Source organism: Mytilus trossulus, chromosome 2 (genome assembly GCF_036588685.1).
Source record: "Mytilus trossulus isolate FHL-02 chromosome 2, PNRI_Mtr1.1.1.hap1, whole genome shotgun sequence".
Classification (NCBI taxonomy): domain Eukaryota; kingdom Metazoa; phylum Mollusca; class Bivalvia; order Mytilida; family Mytilidae; genus Mytilus; species Mytilus trossulus.
In genome coordinates, this window is record NC_086374.1 from 49,465,888 (window position 1) to 49,489,284 (window position 23,397).

General features: G+C 31.2%; 1 protein-coding gene across 1 annotated transcript; it reads left to right on the forward strand.

The window, feature by feature from the left end:
• Positions 1-4,214: 4,214 nt before the first annotated feature.
• Positions 4,215-19,160, forward strand: LOC134705202 (uncharacterized). The gene is made up of 8 exons (XM_063563965.1): positions 4,215-4,307; positions 10,111-10,281; positions 11,388-11,456; positions 12,097-12,273; positions 14,498-14,617; positions 15,682-15,789; positions 16,222-16,297; positions 18,037-19,160. The coding sequence occupies exons 1-8, from the start codon at positions 4,247-4,249 to the stop codon at positions 18,749-18,751; spliced, it is 1,497 nt and encodes a 498-aa protein (XP_063420035.1). The 5' UTR covers positions 4,215-4,246; the 3' UTR covers positions 18,752-19,160.
• The last annotated feature ends 4,237 nt before the right edge of the window (positions 19,161-23,397 follow it).

Genomic DNA, 23,397 nt, shown 5'->3' on the forward strand with positions numbered 1-23,397 from the left:
ATAACAATGGTTTTTTTCGTTCAAAATATTTCAATAACAATTAAAAAAATAATGCTTTTGGTATTATATCAAAAATACCTAGCCATCATTTTTCATAGACGGTAATCAGTAATGATAAAAACTGAAACTATCAGTTCTGCTCCATAGTTCTAAAGATGTGATGTAAATGCAAATGCCTAATACAATATACAATGTCTTCATTAGGACCCGCAGAGCTGAATCGTACATATCCTTGTTTGGGGAGACAACACTTTTCATGCATTTTCGAATTCTCAAACAAAACGTTAACTGTAACACAATGGTAAAATATCGATAACAATTGTCAGTTCCCAAATAAATATTTTTTATCTTCTAAACAAATCAGTAAAATAATTACTGGTAGCGCGAGAGGTATCAAGAAATTTTGCCATTTTTAGGGTAATGAAAACACCTTCATACATGCAAAAACTATTTTTTATATATTTAGAACGCGGTGGTAAGTTGAATGACGAGTTAACGTGTTTAAAACTTTTAAATAGTCTTACATAACGTAACGACTTAAACGAAGGTCCTAGCATTTAGTTGCAAACTCATTTAAAGCCCCATCCCTCACCCCTACTACGTCCTTTAATTTCGTATATCTTTTCGAAATATCTAAATAAAAACAATTAAACACTCTCTAAAATGATGAATAGTAAATAGTTATCAAAGGTACAAGGATTATAATTTAGTACGCCAGACGCTCATTTCGTCCACACAAGACCCACCAGTGACGCTCAAATCAAAATATTTATAAAGGCAAACAAGAACAAAGCCGAAGAGCATTGAGGATCCAAATTCCCAAAAAGTTGTGCCAAATACGGCTAAGGAAATATATACCTGGGATAAGAAAAGCCTTAGTTTTTCAAAAAAAATCAAAGTTTTGTAAACAGGAGATTCTTAAAAATGACCACATTATTGATATTCGTGTAACACTTTGCATAAATTTAAATGATATATTGCACAAGGGTAACATGGAGCTATCCACAAGGTTAAATGAATTAATGATAAAATCACGTACAGTGGCAAATATTACATTTTATAATAGATTCAAAAGAAACTGAATGATGAAGGGCTGCTACACATCATATATAACGGTAGAATCTGCAGGAAGCATGTGTCATGTTGTAAACTAAAATGCAACCTTGATATAACACCTCCCATAGAAGAAGTAGTCAGGTGAAAAGAAATTATTTAAAATACATAAACATATGTACTTGATTACACATGCATTTAAAGAATGCAATATTTCAATATTATAAAATTTCCTCTGTTTAGTACTAGGATAAAAAAAACTGTTGGAAAATTGCAAGTACAAAAATATGTATGTTCGATATAATCTTTTCAAGAATTGAATTGCATGATCAATAAAAAGAAAAAAAATCAGAATTTGATTTTTAGAATAGTTGCCCTCATCGTTTAGTATCTGATATTTGTTACTGAGGAGCATTTGTCAGCATTGGCAATTTCCTTCAAAAAAGACCAAAGCATTTATTTTCGGTGTTATTTAGTTGAAGAAAATATACAGAAAAGAGAACAGTCAAAATACAAAGACGAAATGATATCAACTATCACCTGTTGCAAACTCCGTTGTCCTCAAATAAAGTTCCTTGCTATTTGATTTCGTTTGTGTAAATAACAATATATCTTTTCGATCAAAATATTTTAATACAGATTAAAAAAATCAAGCTTTTGGTAAAACTGTCTAAAAAATCAATCGGCTATCTTTTTATAATGTCAATGATGGACTAGTAGTATTTCCATACTCATGACCTAGCTATTATTTTACATAGACGGTAATCAGTAATGATAAAAACTGATAAAAACTGAAACTAGCAGTTCTTTTCCATAGTTATAAAGAGTTTGGGGAGATAACACAGCTTACGCATTTTCTCAATTAAAAAGTTGACTATCACACAATCATGGTAAAACATCGATAACAACTGTAAGTTCCAAAATTAATATTTCGTAATGACTTCAATCAAAGGTCCTCTAATAGTTGCAATCAATTTAAAGCCATCTCCTCCATCCCTACCAAGACCTCTAATGTCGTCTATCTTTCAAAAATTTCAAAAGACGAAAAGAAAACAACTATCACGCTTTTGGTTAAACTGTCTCAAAAAATCGGCTCTATCTTTTTTTGATAATGTCAATGAAGGACTATTTCCTGATTTTTTTATAAAGTGTTTCCATAGTCACGTAGCCATCATTTCACATAAACGGTTATCAGTAATGATAAAAACTGAAACTATCAGTTCTTCTTCATAGTTCTAAAGATAAACTCATCATAGATACCAGGACTAAATTTAGTATACGCCAGACGCGTTTCGTCTACAAAAGACTCATCAGTGACGCTCGAATCGAAAAAAGTTAAAAAGGCCAGACAAAGTACGAAGTTAAAGAGCATTGAGGACCAAAATTCCTAAAAGTTATGCCAAATACAGCAAAGGTAATCTAAGCCTGAGGTAGAAAAGCCTTAGTATTTCAAAATATTCAAAATTTTTGTAAACAGTAAATTTATAAATAGAACAATATCAATGACAATTCATGTCAGCACAAAAAGTACTGACTACTGGACTTGTGATACCATCGGGGAAATAAATCTGTATATGAAAATGACTAATATAATTTACAATGTCTTCATGAATCGTACATAATCTTGTTTTGGGAGTCAAGCATTTTTTTCGCTTTTTCTAACAAAAACGTTCACTGTAACACAATGTTGAAATAACTAGTACAATTTTCAGTTTCAAATTTAATACTTTTTTAGTTTCTTAACAAATCAGAATAGAAAATGACTGGTAGGGCAATAACTATCAAGACATTTTGCCATTTTAAGGGAATTGGAAACACCTTTATTTATGCAAACATGTATTTTTATATATCCAGAACAAAACGTAATAAGTTGACAAAAAGGTCCTTACATGTATAAACAGTTGTCAACTCATTTATAGTCCTTTACATCGTCCTTCAAAGTCGGCTATGTTTGGTCGTTTTGAAATAAATATTCAATAACTTCACTTAAATGATAAAAAGTATTGCACATTGATAACATGTAGGTTTCTACAAGGTTAGATGAGTGTTCAAATAGTCTTACATAACGTAATGACTTAAAACAAAGGTCCTTGCATGTAGTTGCAAACTTTTTTTATAGCCCCTCCTCCATCCCTACTACGTCCTTCAATATCGTTTCTCTGAAAGAAAAAAAAGAAAAAAAAACTCTCTCGCAAATGATAAATAGTAAGACTTTGCATAAACCTAAATGATATATTGCACATTGATAACATGGATCCATCCACACGGTTAAAGGAATGATGATATAATCACGTACAGTGGCAAATATTACATTGCATAACATGTTCAAAAGAAACTGTATGATGACTGGATAACCATCGTAACTGTCAAATCTGTAAACAGTATGTGTCAGGTTGTAAACCAAATGTAATCTCGATAAAACAAAAAAACAAAAAAACTCTTATAGAAGAAGTCAGACGAAAATTAAGGCAGACACCACAACGTAAATATTACGTTTCTGCTGGTTCACGTTTCTACCTGGTGGTGTGGACTGCATGAACTTCATGTGATTCATACGTTAAAATCAAGTTTGGAAAACTGTATGTGTATGAGAAAAATAAAAATGTGCCTTCAATTTATAAAAAAGAAGCATGTCACTATGACTCGTAATTTTGTAGTTTTCGTAAACTGGAAAACAAATTTAATTCAAATTAAACTGTATTATTATTTTGATAAGGATTATACCAAAGTAACTAGAATACTATTGGATGAAGTGATATATGTGTCCCTTTTTCCACCATTCGAACCTTTTGTATACGGTTACCTTTTTTTCTCCTAACGTGTTTATTTCTGTCAAATGAAAATCGCAAAAGCAAATTATTTTTGAAAAATATATATATTAGGACAACACTATTTATTTCGTCCAGCTATCGTATTATATTACAATATACGTGCCCTTTTTAAACTACAATCTCCAAAAAATGCAGCAACCAGAACAGATACTAATATTAGTTTTTAATTTTATTTATAGCTGTAATTGGAAATTCCTATACCAAAAACTTTCAGCAAATTATTTTGCTTTTTATTCTAATTCATATTTTTTACAGGAAATGCTAGAGTCAATTGATTTGTATGATTTTGTTGGATATAATTTATTGTTTATTTCCGTCCGGTTCATATGAAACACTAAATACTCACATACATTGATAAAAACATGTCCTCTTTTAATTTTGTGATTTTGTTAATTGTTTTATATAATTTCGTATCAGTTGTTGGTAAGTGCATTTTATTATATTTTCTTGCATGTAAACAAACTACAAATCCATTCACATTCTTCATGTATTACGAATCTTAATAATTATGCATGAAGGATTTTAAAATATTTTACAATGTATAATTTCTGTATTTGCAATGATTTTGATAGACTTTTTGATATTTCCATGCCTTTTATAGGTTACAATTCATTGAAATTACCCCGTAGCTATATTGTGCAGATGTACTACTAAATTCAGTGTGATTTTAATCCGCCAAACGATGTTGTTAAAACAAGTGCCTTGAAAAGTTCCACAAATTTGAACCGTAATAAAGCAGCAGCTCTTTTGCATTTTTTTTTAAATACTGTTTGTTTTTTATTTTAGTCTAGAAATGCTTAAATAAGCGACAGAAGCCATCGTAAACAGGCGATAAGGTGTCAAGTTTTGCTGTTTTTAAATGTTATCAAAAGTAAAACAGCAATATAGGAGTGGCTCTTTTGTTTTAAATGGTGCATGTGGTGAATTTGTGTCATAAATATAGAGAAAAAAGTCAAAATCTTTCTTTTTTTCGTTACACGACAATAATAATATAACATCAGCTTTTATTTTACAAAAAATAAGCTACTGATTGTAACCTTCTCCCAATTGTGACACTTTGACTTGTTGATTCGAAAAGCAGATTTGGTATTGTTTCAGGCCACAACTTGTTTGAAAATATATAAAATTTCTTGATAAAAACAAAAATTTCCTGGTGTGAGATTTAACAAATAGTTACTACAGAAATGTACGAAAAAAACTATTTTTCTACGCCCTTTTATCTGTATAATTTATAATTTGTAAGGTACAAAAAATGTATGTTAAGGAATCGTGTCAAACCAAAAGCTATCAGGTGACATTAACATCTTGTGTACACGTGTATTTCCAGAGTTTAGTTTTACTAATAATTCCAAGTTTTCATAAATGGTCAAATAAATATAATACTCCTCCCCGTGGTCAATACCGAAGAAGTATTTGTCATAAAGAACTTTAAGAAATAAATTGATTGTAGCTTTAAAAAAAAAATAGCCATATATTCATGTTGAATGATAGTTTTTTTTTTTTTTTTTTTTAAATTGTTTATGCTAGAACAGTTTAATAATCTCAGTTATACAGAAAATGAAAGGACAATTTAATAGTGATTACGATTATAACACAATGTTGACTAGTGTATCCCTATATTTGACATATTTACCTATTTTGTCTGATTTGTTCACAAATCGTTGTCATTAAAATGGAATTTGCATATGCATTTGTCCTTTTTTATATTCAAATGTTCTAATGTAAAATCCAGTCATAAAAAGAAATCAATATTCAAATTTTAACTTGTGTTCAAAAATATATATTTGCATAAATTTCAACAGTTTTTGCTCGACAATAGTTTTCGACAGAGTTATCCCTCCTAATAAGGGCTGATATAGATAGGTAAGATTTTTTTAATAACATTTAATATATGTGTTTCATGGTCGAAAGTTCTAGTGTTTTTGATGTACATAATCTATGTGAATATGAACATGTATATAAAAATTCATTTAACTGATAACTTAATTTATTGCATTATATTTTTTATTTCATTGGACCAGAAATCTTTTCCTTTGACCATTTTGTTTCGACTTTTATTTTAGAGCTGACATATATACATGATGAATATGATGTTGATGATTAAATTATGTTCATTGTGAAATCTTTTGTGTGGTTTCAAAGCTATATTAATAATTACAATTTGATTTCAAATAAATGTTCACATTTGAAGCCAATGAAAATAACGGAAACATAATTCTTAAAATGATGTAATACAATAGATAGATACAGAAATAGGTCTATGTCCTTGTTAAGACTTAGGCAGGTATGGTTCAGAATATGTCTTGTTTGGTTCAGACTAGTTCGAGCATGGTTCAGACTTGGTCGAGAATAATTCAAACACCAATAAAATGGCTAAGTAATGGTCGAGTAACGGTCATAATCAAGTTCACACGGTTAAGTATGGTTCAGAATACAGCCCAGTAATATCAAATAAATTTCAGACCAACTCAGACTGGTCGAGTAAATTTCAGTTCAGTCGATTACAGATATAGGCCAAGCCAGGAGCCTCTGCCCTTTGTCAGTCTTGTAAGATTTTTAATTTTAGCTTCTTGTGTATAATTCGGAGTTCAGTATGACGTCCATTATCACTGTAATACTATACATATTTTTAAGGGGCCAGCCGAAAGACGCCTACGTGCGGGAGTTTCTCGCTACATTGAAGACCCATTGGTGGCCTTCGGTTTTCTGTCTGCTTTACGGTCGGGTTGTTGTCGTTTACACACGTTTTGACGCTTGAATAAAATAAAAGGCCAAAAAAAGTACGATGTTGAAGAGCATTAAGGACCAAATATTCCTAAAGTTTTGCCAAATACGGCTAAGGTAATCTATCCCTGGGGACGAAAAGTTTTATAAACAGTTAATAAAAATCTATGACCATATCAATGATTATTGTCAACACAGAAGTTCTTAGTACTGGTCTACTGATACCCTCGGAGAATAAAATCTCCACCGGCAGTGGCATCGACCCTTGTAAAATAAATCATCATAGATAATTGAATAGTAATTTTGTATTTGCGTCAAATACCCGTTTTGTCTACAAAAGACTCATCAGTGAGGCTCAAATAAAAAAAGGTTAAAAACATCAAATACAGTACGAAGTTGAGGAGCATTGAGGACTAAATACTCCAAAATATTCTGTTAAATACAGCTAAGGTAATATATTCCTGAGGTAAAAAAGCCTAATTTTTTTTTAAATTCCAAGTTTTGTAAATAGTTAATTTATAATTATGACCATATCAGAAATGATTCATGTCAACACAAAAGTGCTGACTACTGGGCTGGTGATACCCTCGGGTAATAAAAGCTCCAACAACAGTGGCATCATTCCAGTGGTTGTAAATAAACTCATCATAGATGCCAGGGTTGAAATTTTTTATTTGCGCAATTTACTTTGAATCCTGTAATGCAAAGACTTATTCATAATAAAAAGGATGTTTGAGTTTTTACAAATTTTTCTAGGCATAAATTAAGGTAACAGTAGTATACCGCTGTTCAATAGTCCTAAATCGATTTAACTGAAACAAATCTGGGTCACAAAATATAACTGAGGGTAACATATCAACTAGCTAAAACAGTTTGATACGCATAAAATAATTTTATTACCCAAGTCAACTAAAAGCCCTGTTTAAAATCTCTTAATTTAATCCTTTTCATCCTCCGCTGGTTAAAACAATCCCTGTATTCATTGTATCATCCAAAACGAGTGAATAGAGTTTACTATTTAGTTAAGTTATTACATTTTCATTTGGACCTAGAGAGGATAAGAACAAAATTACAGCTGTTTTATGTATATTTTAGAAATGTATTTTATAGAAGTAGAAACAATTAACAGCCTACTTGGGCAGCAAAATAAATTTGTCAAATGAACGCAAATGTCATTTGACGATTTATAAGGTGTAGACAGACAGAATGTATACAATTTTACAAATAATGATTGACAAATAGGTCAACATGGTTATAGTTAGGAGATGCGCCCATGTTGGTGGTTTTATTTATAGAAACTATAGTAGGTAAAGAGAGAATGTATAAGCAAAATAAAATCTGCAAATTGCCCCCCCCCCCCCCTCCCATTTTCTATTGTTTTGCTGGGAGCTTTAAAGGAAAGAAATACATTTGTATGTCGCTCACCTTGGTCTATGTGCATATCATAAACGATTTTTTTTTTTACAAAATTTACAAAAGTTTTGAAAATGAATAGAAATTGACTATAAAGGGCAATAACTCCTTAAGAGATTAATTGATCATTTAAATCATGTTGAACTTATTGGTCTGAATATTCCGGGCAGATAGACTTTGACCTAACAAACAAATTTATCCTAGTCAGATTTGCTTTAAATGCTTTGGTTTTTGAGATTTTAGCAAAAAACTGCATTTTACCCTATTTACTATTTTAGTCATGTCAGCCATCTTGGTTTGCAAGCAGGGTCCTCGGACACATTTCTTTGCTGAACATTATTGCTGTTTATAGTTTATCTCTATCTATATTAATATTCAAGTTAATTACCAAAAACGGCAAAATTTCCATAGAATTACCAATTCTGGGGCAGTAACCCAACAATATGACCGTTTCATCTGAAAATTATAAGGTAGATAGATCTTGACCTAATAAACAATTTTATTCATATCAGATTTGCTCTAAATGCTTTGAATGACGAGATATAAGCCAAAATCTACATTTTACCCCTATGTTCTAATTTTAGCCATGGCGGCCATCTTGGTCGGTTGGCTGGGTCATCGGACACATTTTTTTAAACTAAAAACCCCAATAATGATTGTGGCCAATTTTGGTTAGATTTGGTCCAGTAGTTTCAGAGGACAGGATTTTGGTAAAAGTTAACGACGGAAGACGACGGACGACGGACGCCAAGATGAGATGAGAGAAGCTCACTTTGCCCTTTGGGCCAGGTGAGCTAGAATTAATAAGCAAAATTACAGTTCAATTAAGTATAAACCAAAATAGTCAGTCGACCATTAATAAAAATTTAGGTATTATTGAATGAAGATGTTATGCCAATAAGTTTTTTTAACAAATATCGTATACTCTTTAAAAGAAACAACTCAAAATTTATCAACAGCAGAAACAATAAGCAACACATAATCTTATATTTAGTCAAATTAATGATATATCGGTAATTGTTGAATCAACATTGGTTGTTTAAATTTTATATTGATTTAATCCATTTTCATTATCATGTGCGAAATGTAAATTGCAAAGCGAAACTCAGTCCAGCAAATATTATCAGGAAACCAAAGATTTGTTTCTAACGCATTGTATTTTTTATGCCAAATAACGGGTGTGCGATACATGTTCAGTGGAGCCTCCAGTTGATAAATACCTTTGGTGGTGTAATCTGATTATATGAGAGACTGAAATTTTGGAAATAATTGAATAAAGTTTGAGATTGCATCTTCGATATGTAAGTGTGTCACTGTTTGTGATGTCCTGTGGAATCTGTCGTTGAGGAAAGATGTTCGTTGTTGTTCTACGGTTTACATGTTATGTCGTCAACTATTGTATAATTTGTTTGTGCATTTATATATGATGAGTGTTCTTGTGTGTATTTGTGCTGAATTTCTGTCACGTAGTTTTGTCATTTTAACGATAGTTTTTAACGTTGTCATATAAGCATAAGGTTGTGCTAGTCATAAAACCAGGTTTAATCCACCATATTGTTAACATGTTTTGTGCCAAATTAGGAATATAACAGTTGATATCAAACAGTTCGTTTCTATGTATGTTGACATTTATTATTGTTGCACTTGAGTGTTCCTGTTGTTCCTCTGGTTTCTTCTATTAGTTGTTCTGTTTCTATTGGTTTGAGTTTTTTATCCTGATTTTTTTTCTCTCAATCGATTCATGACTATTGACCACTATTGTATACTACTGTTGCCTTTATTCATATTCATATTACATAGATATAAGAAGATGTGGTCTGAGTACTAATGAGATTTGACTCTTTCATGTTCCATTATCGTTCCATTGATTGAAATCATTGTTGTTTTATGCACAGCTACAATCTGACACATAACAGTGCATAGTGTTGGAAATTTTACCCCCACTTAATATTGATAAATTGTGCTTTGGCCTAGAAAATAAACCATGCTGACAAGATGAGATGAAGTAGAAACAGTATTGCATTAATATCTATTTAAATTCGAATCATATAATCAAATCTAATCTAATCTATATATGTTTACCTTTAAGATGGTAGTGAAGCGAAATCATGGGTGGAAGCAAGAAACAAATGTAAGACACAGAACAAGATTTTGTTACCAAACAAGACAGTTCATCAACAGTTTGAACATCACTACAGAACTAATAAATCTTTATGGACATCTGATTATATACTTAATTTAGGATGCAATAATAGTACTGGTAAGAACAATATGATTTTCTTTTATCAAAACGTTTGGTAATACATTTACACTGATTTCAGTAAAAAAAATCGTAATCTTTTAATTTGAAATATAAAAAAACAACTTCAAGCGACCATCACAAATTTTCATCTGTTAAAAGAGTTTTTGAGATAAAACAATGTCATAATAATATTACTATAAATTTTCTGTTTTCTCATTGTCAAAAAGCATAGGAAATCCCTTTTGATAAGAATTTCCAAAGTCACTTCATTTTCGCAGGTTAAAGCCGTAACGTAAATTTCCGTTTTTCTTCTTATTTTTCCTTGTATTTTTTCTTTTTCTTGTGCAATTGTTTATGAAAAAATCTTTAAATAAAATTGAGAATAGAAATGGGGAATATGTCAAAGAGACAACAACCCGACAATAGAAAAAAAAACAACAACAGCAGAAGGTCACCAACAGGTCGTCAATGTAGTGAGAAATTCCCGCAATCGGAGGCGTCCTTCAGCTAGCCCCTAAACAAATATATACTAGTTCAGTGATAATGAACGCCATACTAATTTCAAAATTGTACACAAGAAACTTAAATAAAATAATACAAGACTAACAAAGGCCAGAGGCTCCTGACTTGGGACATGTGCAAAAATGCGGCGGGGTTAAACATGTTTGTGAGATCTCAATCCTCCCCCTATACCTCTCGCCAATGTAGAAAAGTAAACGCATAACAATACGCACATTAAAATTCAGTTCAATAGAAGTCCGAGTCTGATGTCAGAAGATGTAACCAAAGAAAATAAACAAAATGACAATAATACATAAATAACAACAGACTACTGGCAGTTTACTGACATGCCAGGGCCAGACTATTGGCAGTTCACTGACATGCCAGCTCAAGACTTCAATTTATACATATGTCTTGTGTCATGAGCCCATGAAAACACAGAAGAATTTTAGTCATGTAATAAAATGATTTATCAATCAAATAGATATGACATTCGCCCTCGGCCGTTTGCATGGGTGGATATCATATATCTGGGGGTGGGGGATGAAACATTGTATTAACCTCGTATAAAATCTATAATTGTATAATATTTGCTTGATGTAATATGCTAATTATTTTCATAGGAGTTTGTTCGGGTCTAGACGTAGAACAAGTTCTACAGAATGAATCTCACGTTGGATTATGTCAACAAGGTAGGGATTCTGAAGTTTGATTGTCATGAAGAAAGGGTTGTATGAATAAGAATAAACCAATATGGATAATTCAAGAAAGGATAAAATGTATGTTCTGTATAAAATAATGTTAATAATATTAGCATATGGGGGTAAAACGGAATTGCTAAAATGGCTATCACGGTTTAGAAAATAAAGAATTATTCCTATTTTAATCGAAATTATTCAAGACAGTCGTAGATTTGTTTTCATTTAACCATGAGTTGGGCATTTATATTTGTATTTTACCACTCGCTATAGCTCGGGATAAAATTATTGAATATAAATGCCCAAGGCATAATTAACCCTCTTTCGGCCAGAGGGACACATGTGTCAACACCGACTGTATATGAGGTACACGTATGTCTATGTTTTAATTTATGCAAACTTCTCATCATTTCTTACCTCTTTCAAATAAAAGACCGAAAATTAAAAAGTGCAATATTTTTCTCCTCTATGATTTCAAAATGTGACTGTTATCAGGGTGTGACGTCCTATATTAAATGGCGTCATTTATTGAAAGTTATCAATGTTGAATGACATTAATGTGGGTCTACCGTCATGTGACGTCACAGACGTCACGCTGTCGCATTTTACACTTTATAATTGCTTGTTTTAACAGATTCGTCAGCAACTGTTTCTCAAACAAAATCTACTTTTCGAATTGGATTGAAACGTCATTACGAGAGAACATGCAGAGAAGGTAGCCTGTCGAACATCAGCAATATGAATACACTTCATAATGTAATTGAAGAGATGTCATGGAATACAAACTACTGGATTAACTCTATAAATCTTGGTATGTTAAAAGTTAAAAAAAAAAAAACTGGTCGAGTTATAACATGGACGGTTCAATTTAAGAGGCTAATTAGTTCGACAACATGATCACTTCAGTTATGTTTGGTGCAAACATATTTGAAAATCCAAAACCTATCACAAACGCCGAGTATCTTATTAATCGTATGTTGAATCTAGCATTTAAATGTGCCTCTTTCTTTTATTTAAAAATGTTCTCAGCTGTGAAAATGCCTTTATAATCTTTTAAAACGTTAAAGTGGTATCAGTTACGAGTTATAAAAAATATAAGTATCTTTTTTCAATCATTCATAAATGTGAAATAGTGAAATAATAATTCGCTTTTTTTTTCAAGTGAATAATTCATCGTTATTAAATCCGCATTCATGTGACCTTTATTTTAGCTCTTACCTAGAGATTGGCTTGGCGTGTATTAGTTGATAAACAAAGCAAGGAATGTCAACATTGAAATTGAAATAAAGGCGAACCGTTTCATTGATCTTTTTCGATCCATAAAAAAAATATAGTCTTACACAGATACAAATGCTGTTTAAACTTTATATACCTATATGGAGTTATTTTCTTTCAGAACGTCATTCTTTTTCAGAATCAACCCGGACGATACCATGTTTCAATGGTATATGCATCAAGGCATACAATAATGACCTGTGTAAGGTCATTATTTTCCTACATAAACATGCAATCAATGATTTACTTCAAAATTTTATTCGTCTAATAGTTTTTGTTGCCGATTGGAAAATTTATTTTCAAAAGTTCAACCGATGATGGATGTAAAAGAAACCGTCATTGTAGTCCCACAATTTAATTCTAGAAATAAATAACGTGAAGTTTTGTTGATTTATCGCTATAATAAAGAAACATTATCATACTAGTATATGTCAGATGAATTTTAATGTAGACTTTCATAAAAATAAATCCAGATTTAACATATTCGTGTGTAAGATTTTGAAAATCTTATTGAGTCAAACTGAATAGGTTGATTGATTTTTGGTTGCTTGCTTAACGCCCAGTGGCAAATATTTCATGCATGTTCAGAACGATACACACTGAATAGGAAATCATACTGTGACCTACATGTATTTATATTCGTCTTCGTATCAGTTCTTAACTTTTTAAAATTTATGTATACCTTTTACTCTATCAAATGATTAACTATTGAAATAATCTTATATTCTATTGAATAACATTAACGTAACTCACGAAAGGGTCGGGTGTGGAGGGTATATAATTTTATCCTGATTATCTTTTAATAAAATGTATTGCTATTCGAAAGACAATCTTTCTGATGTTTTCTTTCGATTCAAGTAAAATGGTTAAATAAATAACAACTTTTCCGCGATAGAAATAACATAACAAATAGAAAAAAAACATACCCCTCCCCCTTTTCCATAAGCTAAGTGGTACAATAAATAACTTACAATGTGTCTTGTATTTGTCATACACCGTTATCGGATGGTAACAATATATTTGTTTCTTACTTCATGCAGTTACAGTAATATTTTTATTGTGTATGGATTACAATTTTTAAAAGGTTTATATCTAAATTATTTAGTGAGTTTTATTTCACATTTTAAATGAGCCGCAGGGCGTATTAAAACATGAACGCATTAGAAAGGAATATCCCACTTTAGTGTTGTCGGTAAAAAAGGATACTAAATTTTACAAATCTTTATAAAATTAATATTTTTTGACGGTATATAAGTCAGATAATGCATATTTTAAGGTTTTCTTGTCGTAGAACACACCTCGGGGTGTCAGGATTTGTTCAAAGAAAGACCTCCCTCCGGTCGGTCTTTCATTTGATCAATCCTGACACCCCTCGGTGTGTTCTACGACAAGAAAAACCTTAAAATATGCATTATCTATAACTTATATATATAATATGAAATAAAACAGACTTCGATAATTTTAAATTGCACGTTGTCGCATTCTATTAAAACTTGATTATATCGGGTTATGTGCCCCTCTAACAAACAAAGAAGGATTTTTACATTGTTTTGTCATTCTTCTAAAAGAAGGTTTTATTTTCAGAAATAAAGCAAAGCCTTTATAAATTGCCAAACAAATTGTTTACATGTTGAAGTACTTAATAGTGCATGATTGAAATATTAAAAGAACATAAGTTTTGTAATATTAAAATATGTCTGTTAATCACAGTTGTCGCCATTCTTGTCAATTCATGAATACTTTTCTAAAATACGTTTCAGATACTGACAGCTTTGTTCTACATTGTATGCTGTTCACCAAATATCCAAACAGAACGGGAGAGTTAACACGACTGACAGCTAGTGCTTGTAGAAAAAAATATGACTTTAAATGTATAAAAGGTATAATAAATGTCTTATTATTCAAAAGCGACAATAAAAATTGACTTACATTTGAATGAAACTGTGGTTTGTTTCATTAATGCATCTTTCACCAAGATCGCTCATGTTTAGAAATGTTAAAATAAAACGTCACATTTTACTTCGAAATTGTTATCACATGCTCAAAGTCATTGTAATGATATCGTATTATGAAAACTGGTTTTCGCAAAATCAAAAAGTGTCGGGGTTTTTGCAATCAATGAATACAGGAGTTGAACATTGTATTACAATCAATACAGTTTCAAAGCATTAGTTATATTTTACCAGATACACACACATACATAATTACATGTATGTCATTTTATTATTCAAAAATACAATCGCTCACTGTAGTATGTCGGTATTTATAAGGTCTTATCGTCTACATAATAATAGTTATCAAAGGTATATTAAAATATGCATTATCATGATTTGATAAAAAAAAAAATCGTAAAACTTTTAACAGTGTTTATTATAAAAGACACAGAAAAACCATTTAGAGGAGAAAAGGATGACAATCATATTCGTAATTTACTTTCGATTTTAGATGTTTTTAATTGGTTAGACAAAATACATAATTTAGAAAGTAATATGTAAAAGTTTTAAAAGAACACTGTTATCATTTATGACTTAAATTTCTATTTTAAGCGTTTACTAGAATATACATAATTAAACACGGAGCCTTGGCTCAAACCGAATTAAAAGTAATTTGAAGATAAGTGTAAAATTCTCTGTTGCTGTAAAAAGGAAAAGAAAAGTTTCATTCAAAGATCTTTCAAAAAATGTAAAAAAGTTATTGAATCAGATTAATAGTATGATAGCAACGTATTGGTAGACGTTTGGCCCTCAGTCGTCAGAGAGTTGACAGTCAAACTAACTTTACGATTATATCTATCATATATTTGTGCACGTACTCGAATTTTCTCATTTCAAATGTATGGTAATTTTTTGGTATCTATTATGAATGCATGTGTACATTGATTGAGTTTTTCTAAATCATCACTGAATGTCTGTCAGAAGTATTTTTTATATGATAATCTTTCCAGGGGATCATTATGGCACAGTTATTTCTAAAAGGAAACTCCCAAACAATATCGATTCTACACCAGTACAATTATGGGAAAAGAATCAACCGGGATACATGTCTGACGATGGTGAGTTCTGGATAGTAGAGATAGTAGATTATTTAAAAATTAAAATAGGTTTTCATTACTTTTTACGTTACCAGAAAGAAATAAAATCGGGAGCTCACTAATATGTTTTCTCCTTCTGTCTTCCTTTATTTTTGTTTGAACAAAACAAATGGTTTTCGGTTGATACTTGAAAAAAAATTGTTTGGCATGATTGCAACTTATATTGAATATGCAGGGAGAGAAGTTTATTTTGGCTTTTATTTTACAATAGCAAAAGAAAAAGTTGCCGATTGGTAATATGATTTTCTCTTTATTGACTTGACGTGAGAACGGTGAAATATTTATAAGGAAGGGAGATTATTAATAAACTTATTGTGTCCCATTTCAGTGAAGACTTTTTGTTTGCAAGAACTATGAAAATGCAGTTTACTATATTTTTTAAATAAATTGTAGGAACAAAATTCTTCCAGATAAGTGGGGCTGTTTCATTGGTTGTTATTGTTTTTGGACTGATTATCATCGGATGTTTGTAAGTAAAATATATATATTATACATATAGTTCCTTTTTAATACATAATGGCGATGTCAATTTCCTACAATTCAACAATTTTAGCCTGCAATCGACTTTTGCAAGTATTCATATGCATGAAAGTGAGAACAGAATTTACCATTTCATTGTTGATTGTAATCATTATGATTCTAATTGTTGTGCATGAAAATGATATGGTTGTATCTGTCGAATCCATTTTTACTGACCCGTTATTTTACTTACTGTCGCTAAATATCTTAAATTTTCAGACAATCATAAACATCTCTTTAAAATGTTTGACAACAAAGTCCGGAGAAAATTCATGTTTTTTAAAGGGGTGCAACTTTCGATTCATCTTTTTATAGTGTAAGAGACACAAACATTCCTCGGAAAATCATTCAATAAATATTATAAAAGCATGCCAATTATAAATTATGCATGCACATGACTCAGCCATATCACTTTTAACTAATTCTGATGTTTATCTTGAATACTAATTTGAAATATTTGTTCTCGCACACAATCATACACAGCAAGTTCATGATTGACCGACATAAAAGTATAACGATCATTGGACTGGTTTTTGTTGATTATTTCTCGACAGGTTGCCTTTTCTGAGGTAGGATGTTCTGTTACTCTAAGAGCAACTAAAACAAAATTAAATTAAACATACAATTGATGCAATTTGAGGGAACATAGTTGTTCTATGATTTTTATATACTATAAATTCATCGAAAACGTTATTTCTCTCAAATTGCATCGATTGTTAGCTAAGTCTCACTTCTTTAAGCTCCCCTTACTTGACGAGGTACAAGAATGTCCTGTCATAGAGATGTAACATGACAAAAAATTACATGCTACCGACTCAAACTTGGTAATAGAAAAATAGACTATATGAGGATCTTTCATTGCTGACTATGCAGAATGGATCTTTCCTCATCGCTGAAGTCCGTAAAATGACCTATAATTGAAAAGTTTTATGTCATTTGGTCTCTAATAAACTATTTGCACTCGTACAACATATACATTTTTATATTGCTCAAAATATTTCATACTTCCATAAGTTTGTTTTATTTTAAACATTTAGTTTTGCTTACTCTTGTTTAAGAAGGTATCATATTTTCTCTCCTTCAGCTAATATATGTTACAAAATCAATCGAAGCATAAATAAACTTTTTCAAACACATGCTTTGTAACTCAGCCTTATATAATCAAACCCATTAATAATATATGCGTATAACGACATGATTCTTATCACAGAGAAGTAGTTTGTCTAAAAATTATATGCTACCTAGTAAAACTTGGTAATAAGAAAATAGACTTTATCAGACCCTTTCATTGCTGACTATGCAATATCGATAGTTGATAAATCGCTGAAGTCCGTACAGTGACCTATAATTGATAACTTTTTTCATTTGGTCCCTTATAAATCATTGGCTCTCGAATAAAGTTTATTGTTTTCATATTGCTCCAAATATTTCGTATTTTTACAAAAATTTAGTTTTACTTAATAGGTATCAGTTTTATTCTCCATAAGCTTATACAAAGAAATAATGTATTACAAATTCAATCGAAGGCATAGTATACATTACTTTTCAAGAACATTGTTTGTATTTCAGCCTTATATCATTAAACCCATAAATAATATTTCACCATCGTAATATATATTTTTTATATACTTTGTTGTTGATGATTATTATATTATTTGACCTCTAGAGAGACATCTTTTTTGTTTCTAGGATCAGGCGATGGATATCAAAAATGAAAGAACAATTGGTTGAAACACTTCGACAAAAATATGAACATCATATGTATGACGTTGAAAGAGTAGAACCAGAGCCTGAAAGCGTTCCACAAACACCAGTGTCACTCGGTGGAGATTCTCTATACGAAAATGTTCCTACCGGCATAGAGTTATCACGCGAGGCAAATATGACTGTTAGTTACATGACATCAAGAGAAATAAGACCCCCAGTAACAGTGCCAACTGGTGCTGTAGAAGCATGGACACAGAATGCATTACCACCAAGATTAACTTTACCACAACGTTTACCTTCCCGTGAAAAAGCCATCCGACGAAAAACTGGCAGTCGTCAATTTAATACACACCTTAAACCAACTCGCAAAAAACAATCTTTACCGGAAACGTGTCAACAGAATAGCAGTGGTAATGTACAGAAGAAAATTGACGAAATATCAAAAGTTGAGGCATCCGCACCTGTGACAGTCCACCGACCAAAGCCAAGCCCCAAACCTCACACAAAAGATGTAACACTGAAGTATAAAACTAATACCTCGAGGATAAAGGACGGAATTCAAGTACATGACATTAGTGGAGAATTTGCTTTTAATTTAAATACAGGTCAAACTAGTGACATTGAAAATACAGACAACTTGGGAGAAGACCAGGATTACGAAAATATCTGGCTGAACAATAACGAACAGTCCTTCTAAGAAGAATTAAGCAAACTTAGAATTTTTATGATTTTACTCCTAGATTTTTTAATAATAATCATTATATTTTGGCAATATTGATTAAAAAAAAGTTTCGTAAAGCAATTAATACTATTTTGTTTACGATTGAACAATGGAGTTGAAGAAACACTGAAATTGTTCTAGTTTATATGGTATGCCAAAATAGGAACGTACACACAGTAATGAAGTATGTGTACATTACCAAAAACATTCATTTGTTTTCAAATTATAGCGTAAAAACTCATCTGAGATAGCATTCAATATATGAATGGACACAGTTATGTTGAATAAATGTAATAATAAATATTTCTTCTTTATTGTAAGAAATTGTAATATAAATGTGTATTCAAAGCATCTAAGAATTTACAATACTTATATGTATATTTGAATTTATACGGCCTAACTCAAATAAAGTCAATAATTTATGTGGTTACTTTTAATACATGAAAATGTTGTAATCACCAAAAAAACATTACTAGTAGTTGAAATGCCAATCAGGTGCAGTATAATCTCTTCAAATAAAAATGTAACTACCACTGGCTTAATATCTCAAGCCTTGTATGAATCTGTTATAAACTTTTGAAATAATTTATTTTTTCAATTGATTAGCTCATGCATATCATAATTCCAACAATTTTAACATTTTAACATCAGAAATTGGTTTTACCAAATCAGTAATATGACAGTTGTTATGTTTGAGCTCTTGCTTATGTCAATTGTTTAGGGTCTTTATGTTTTGAATTTTCCTTGGCGTTCGGTATTTTTGTTATTTTACTTTTTCTTGACTGGGATACACATTTGTTTATTTTGTATGTGACTACATGTATATCGTTTTTTTATTCAGTTCAGAATTTTGATTTTGAAATATTGTTTAGCCACCAACACAATTGAATAGATAGTACATGTTATAGCAACAGTAACGGTGTACCTCTAATGGTGTTACTGCTACTCGATATCTCTACTGGAAGATTGTTGATCACAAGAGAATCATCAACTTAATAGCCAGTTGTTAAGTACTTTCATGCAAATAAGGATATTATTCTGTTATTAGTTTAATTTAAATTTGTTGGCAATTACTAAAAGTGACATTTGTGTTCCGGGACGGTTTAAGGTTGTCTTTCTCTTTAGATTATGAGTTTTTTGCCGAATGTATAAGAGTTAAGATTTGTAGATATATTTTAATTACAGTAAGACCTGTATCAGATTAAGGCATAGAGGTACCGTTAATGTTAGTTTAAACATATTTATTTATAGTGGATTGGGAAACAAGTTTTGCAACTTATATTAATCCCTTTCCACTTTGCGGGTGCGAGTGCTGCCTTGTAGCGGCATTAGCCTACTCTTTTTCGAAATCTACAAGGGTGTCTTTAACGTGCAAGAGATGTGGCTCTCTCTTAACACGGGTCAGCCATTTATCGTCCCTTTCCGACGGACTATCATCGTTTCCTCAAGACCATACTCGCAGATGGTGTCAAGGGAGAGCCGAAAATTGAGTTTCTGAAATTTTCATCCCAAACGGGAATCGAACCAGGAACCTTTGTGTTAGTAGTCCGATGCACTAACCACTACACCACGGCTCTCTCACTACACCACGGCTCTAATTCCTTTCACGGATTTGGCTATACTTTTTGAACCTTTTGGATTATAGCTCTTCATCTTTTATATATGCTTTGGATTTTAAATATGTTGGCCACGAGCATCACCGAAGAGACATGTATTGTCGAAATGCGCATCTGGTGCAGGAAAATTGGTACCGTTAATGTTATTTCATTAACCGTATTCGGCATAACTTTTTTTAAAGTTTGGGTTCTCAATGCTCATCAACTTTGTACTTGTTCGGCTTTCTCACTATTTGGATCTGAGTGTCACTGATGATCTTTTGTAGACAGAACGCGCGTCAACGTATTGAAAATAAAAGCCTGGGACCTTTGACAACTATTTACTGCACAAGGTTCCAATAACAGAAAAACATATTTACACAGTCACTTGGGAATAAAATAAGAACTAGGGTAAAAAAGTAAGATCTGGAATAAAACTTGTAGTTACATTGAAATGTGTTAAAGAATCTACATGTTGTTTTATGAAATATTATAATAAGGAAATGATGAAGGGTTGACTATGAGACAACTACTCACAAGATACCAATTTGCCTGTATGTAAGCAACTGACGTTCACTTTTCGGCTTTAAAGGACGAAAAAACCTATAACAAGTAGTAGGTTATAAAAAGTAAAATCACAAAAGTACTGAACTCCACGGAAAATTCATAAAGGAAAGTCCCTAATCAAAATTTAAAATCAGAAGCTCAAACACATGATATTAATGGCTTACAACTGTCATATTCCTGACTTGGTACAGACATTTTCTTATTCAGAATAAATACCCCGATGAAGAGCTTAGTGTATTCTTAAATTGTGTGTTTTACTTGTAACTCTGAGTCGTCTGCAACGGTCAAATGTTCTACCTGGATGGACATTTTTTTAAATTTGAACTTTCTGACCAAACGGATATTTTTTTCTATATATTGTTGATAAAAAGTTAGATTGAACCTGGTTTTTATCAGGCTTAACCTCTCAATTGTATGACAGTTGCATCCAATTCCATTATATTGACAACGATGCGTGAACAAAACAAACAGACATAATAAGAAAACATTTCAAAAATAGGGGTAGGCGGTCATACCACATCTTTTTTTTTATATTGTGTTATAATCTTAATCACTAAAACAAATTATGCACAAAGGCATATATCAAATTTAACAACCTCATTCATTGCTTTTTTTATTATACGATTTTATCTATCCGTGTTAAATCCATTCATAAAGAATTGAAACTACTAAAATAACAAATATTAAAAGAGAAAATAAACTTCATTATTGATTAACTACACTGTTATTGGACTTAATATGATGAAAACTGCGTATGCAATATAATGTGTAAACTCGGCCAATACAGAATAACTCGGTCAATATAGATATTTTATTTCCGAATTGGCCGAGTTATTCTATAATAGCCGAGTTGACACAAATACAGGATTTCGGAACGTCTCTAGTTTTAACATCGAAAGTCATGATAAACACTAACTGAAAGCAAACAGTTGTTGGAAGACGCTGCTTTCATTTAGTCATCATTAACATGTTGAAAAGTTCAGTATGGCATATATTTTAGGCTAAAGATGGTGACATTCATTTAAAAACCATTTTGAAAACAGACGATGGAATTATTTCAGGTTTGGGGAACGAGTAGACTATCACAAAGTTCATTTCTTGACGACCACATAATTTCACAATGGTACAAATCGATAATTAAATGTTTTACTTTCGCCTTTTGTAAACAATCGTATACTTTTAAACACGAACCAGGCATATGCGTTCTGTAATTATGCAAATCTTCGTTCTTTGGTCATTTTCAACCTCTACATTTTTTTTTAAAATATATATATTCAATTAGTTTCTGCATAACACATGCAATGGCAGTACCTTTCCAATTATTATTGATGCGTTGCGTCTAAATTTAAGTTGAACACTTTTTAATGACTGAAAAGGGTAGAAAAATTCATCAGATGAGAAAATGGTCATTATATATTGCATCTTATATAAAGAAACTGAGATTTGGATAGTTCCATTTCAAGGTTAAAATATTCTCTTGTGAAATGAAATACAAAAAATATATTTTAACACTGTAGTTAATTAATAAAAATACTTATACGTGTATTTTTGTAATGGCCTTGTTGTTGGTCCGAGGCTAGCTGTTTTTGCCTTCGACTTCGCAAGCATCGGATCAATAACAAGGCTAATACAGAGATAATTACGTAGTAATATCATATTATATATTAATGTAATAACAATAACGCCGGATCCGAGGAAAATTCAAACCTAAAACATCCTTATGAAATGGCAAAATCAAAAGCTTAAACACATAAAACGAATTGAAAACAACCGTCATATTCCTGACATGGTACAGGAATTTCCTTTTGGGTTTTCATGTTGACAGCAAATACATATCTTTTTTCGTGTTTTTGGCAAATAAAGATCCTACTTTTGATTCCTTAGTGTTTAAGTGATGACTTATTCTTGTTGCCATGTCTTTTGCAGAATTTAGATCCTTGGTATATGAAAATTGCATACAGACTTTATTTGCCCAGCTGTTTTGTTTGAATATTTGCACAACTATTTATAGCTTATTTTTATCAATTACCGGTTACCTGATTAATGTGGTATAATGGACCTTGTAATTAGAAAATGTCAAGATATTGTAGTCTAACAAACTTTTTTTGTAACGTGGATCCGGATAAGCTTTACCGTATATTATATTTTTTTTTTAGTTTTGATCCAGTTGACAATAATTTGAAGTTAGACTACGACATGTTACCGACTTTTCTGGTTCCATGAACCTTAGAATTCCAAACTTGTCTCCATTAGTTCGGTGTTTTGGGTTTTTTTTTGTCTGTGCAAATCAAACTATGTCAAATAGAATAACTATTACAATTTTCTGTTTCTCCTTAAATTATAGTCATTTATACAATGACTATATCACTTTTGATTAAGTATTTGAACTTCAAACTAGATCATACTTTTCCGGTCGTTTGATAATTCTACAGTAAACATCAAACTTATTAAGGAGCTATA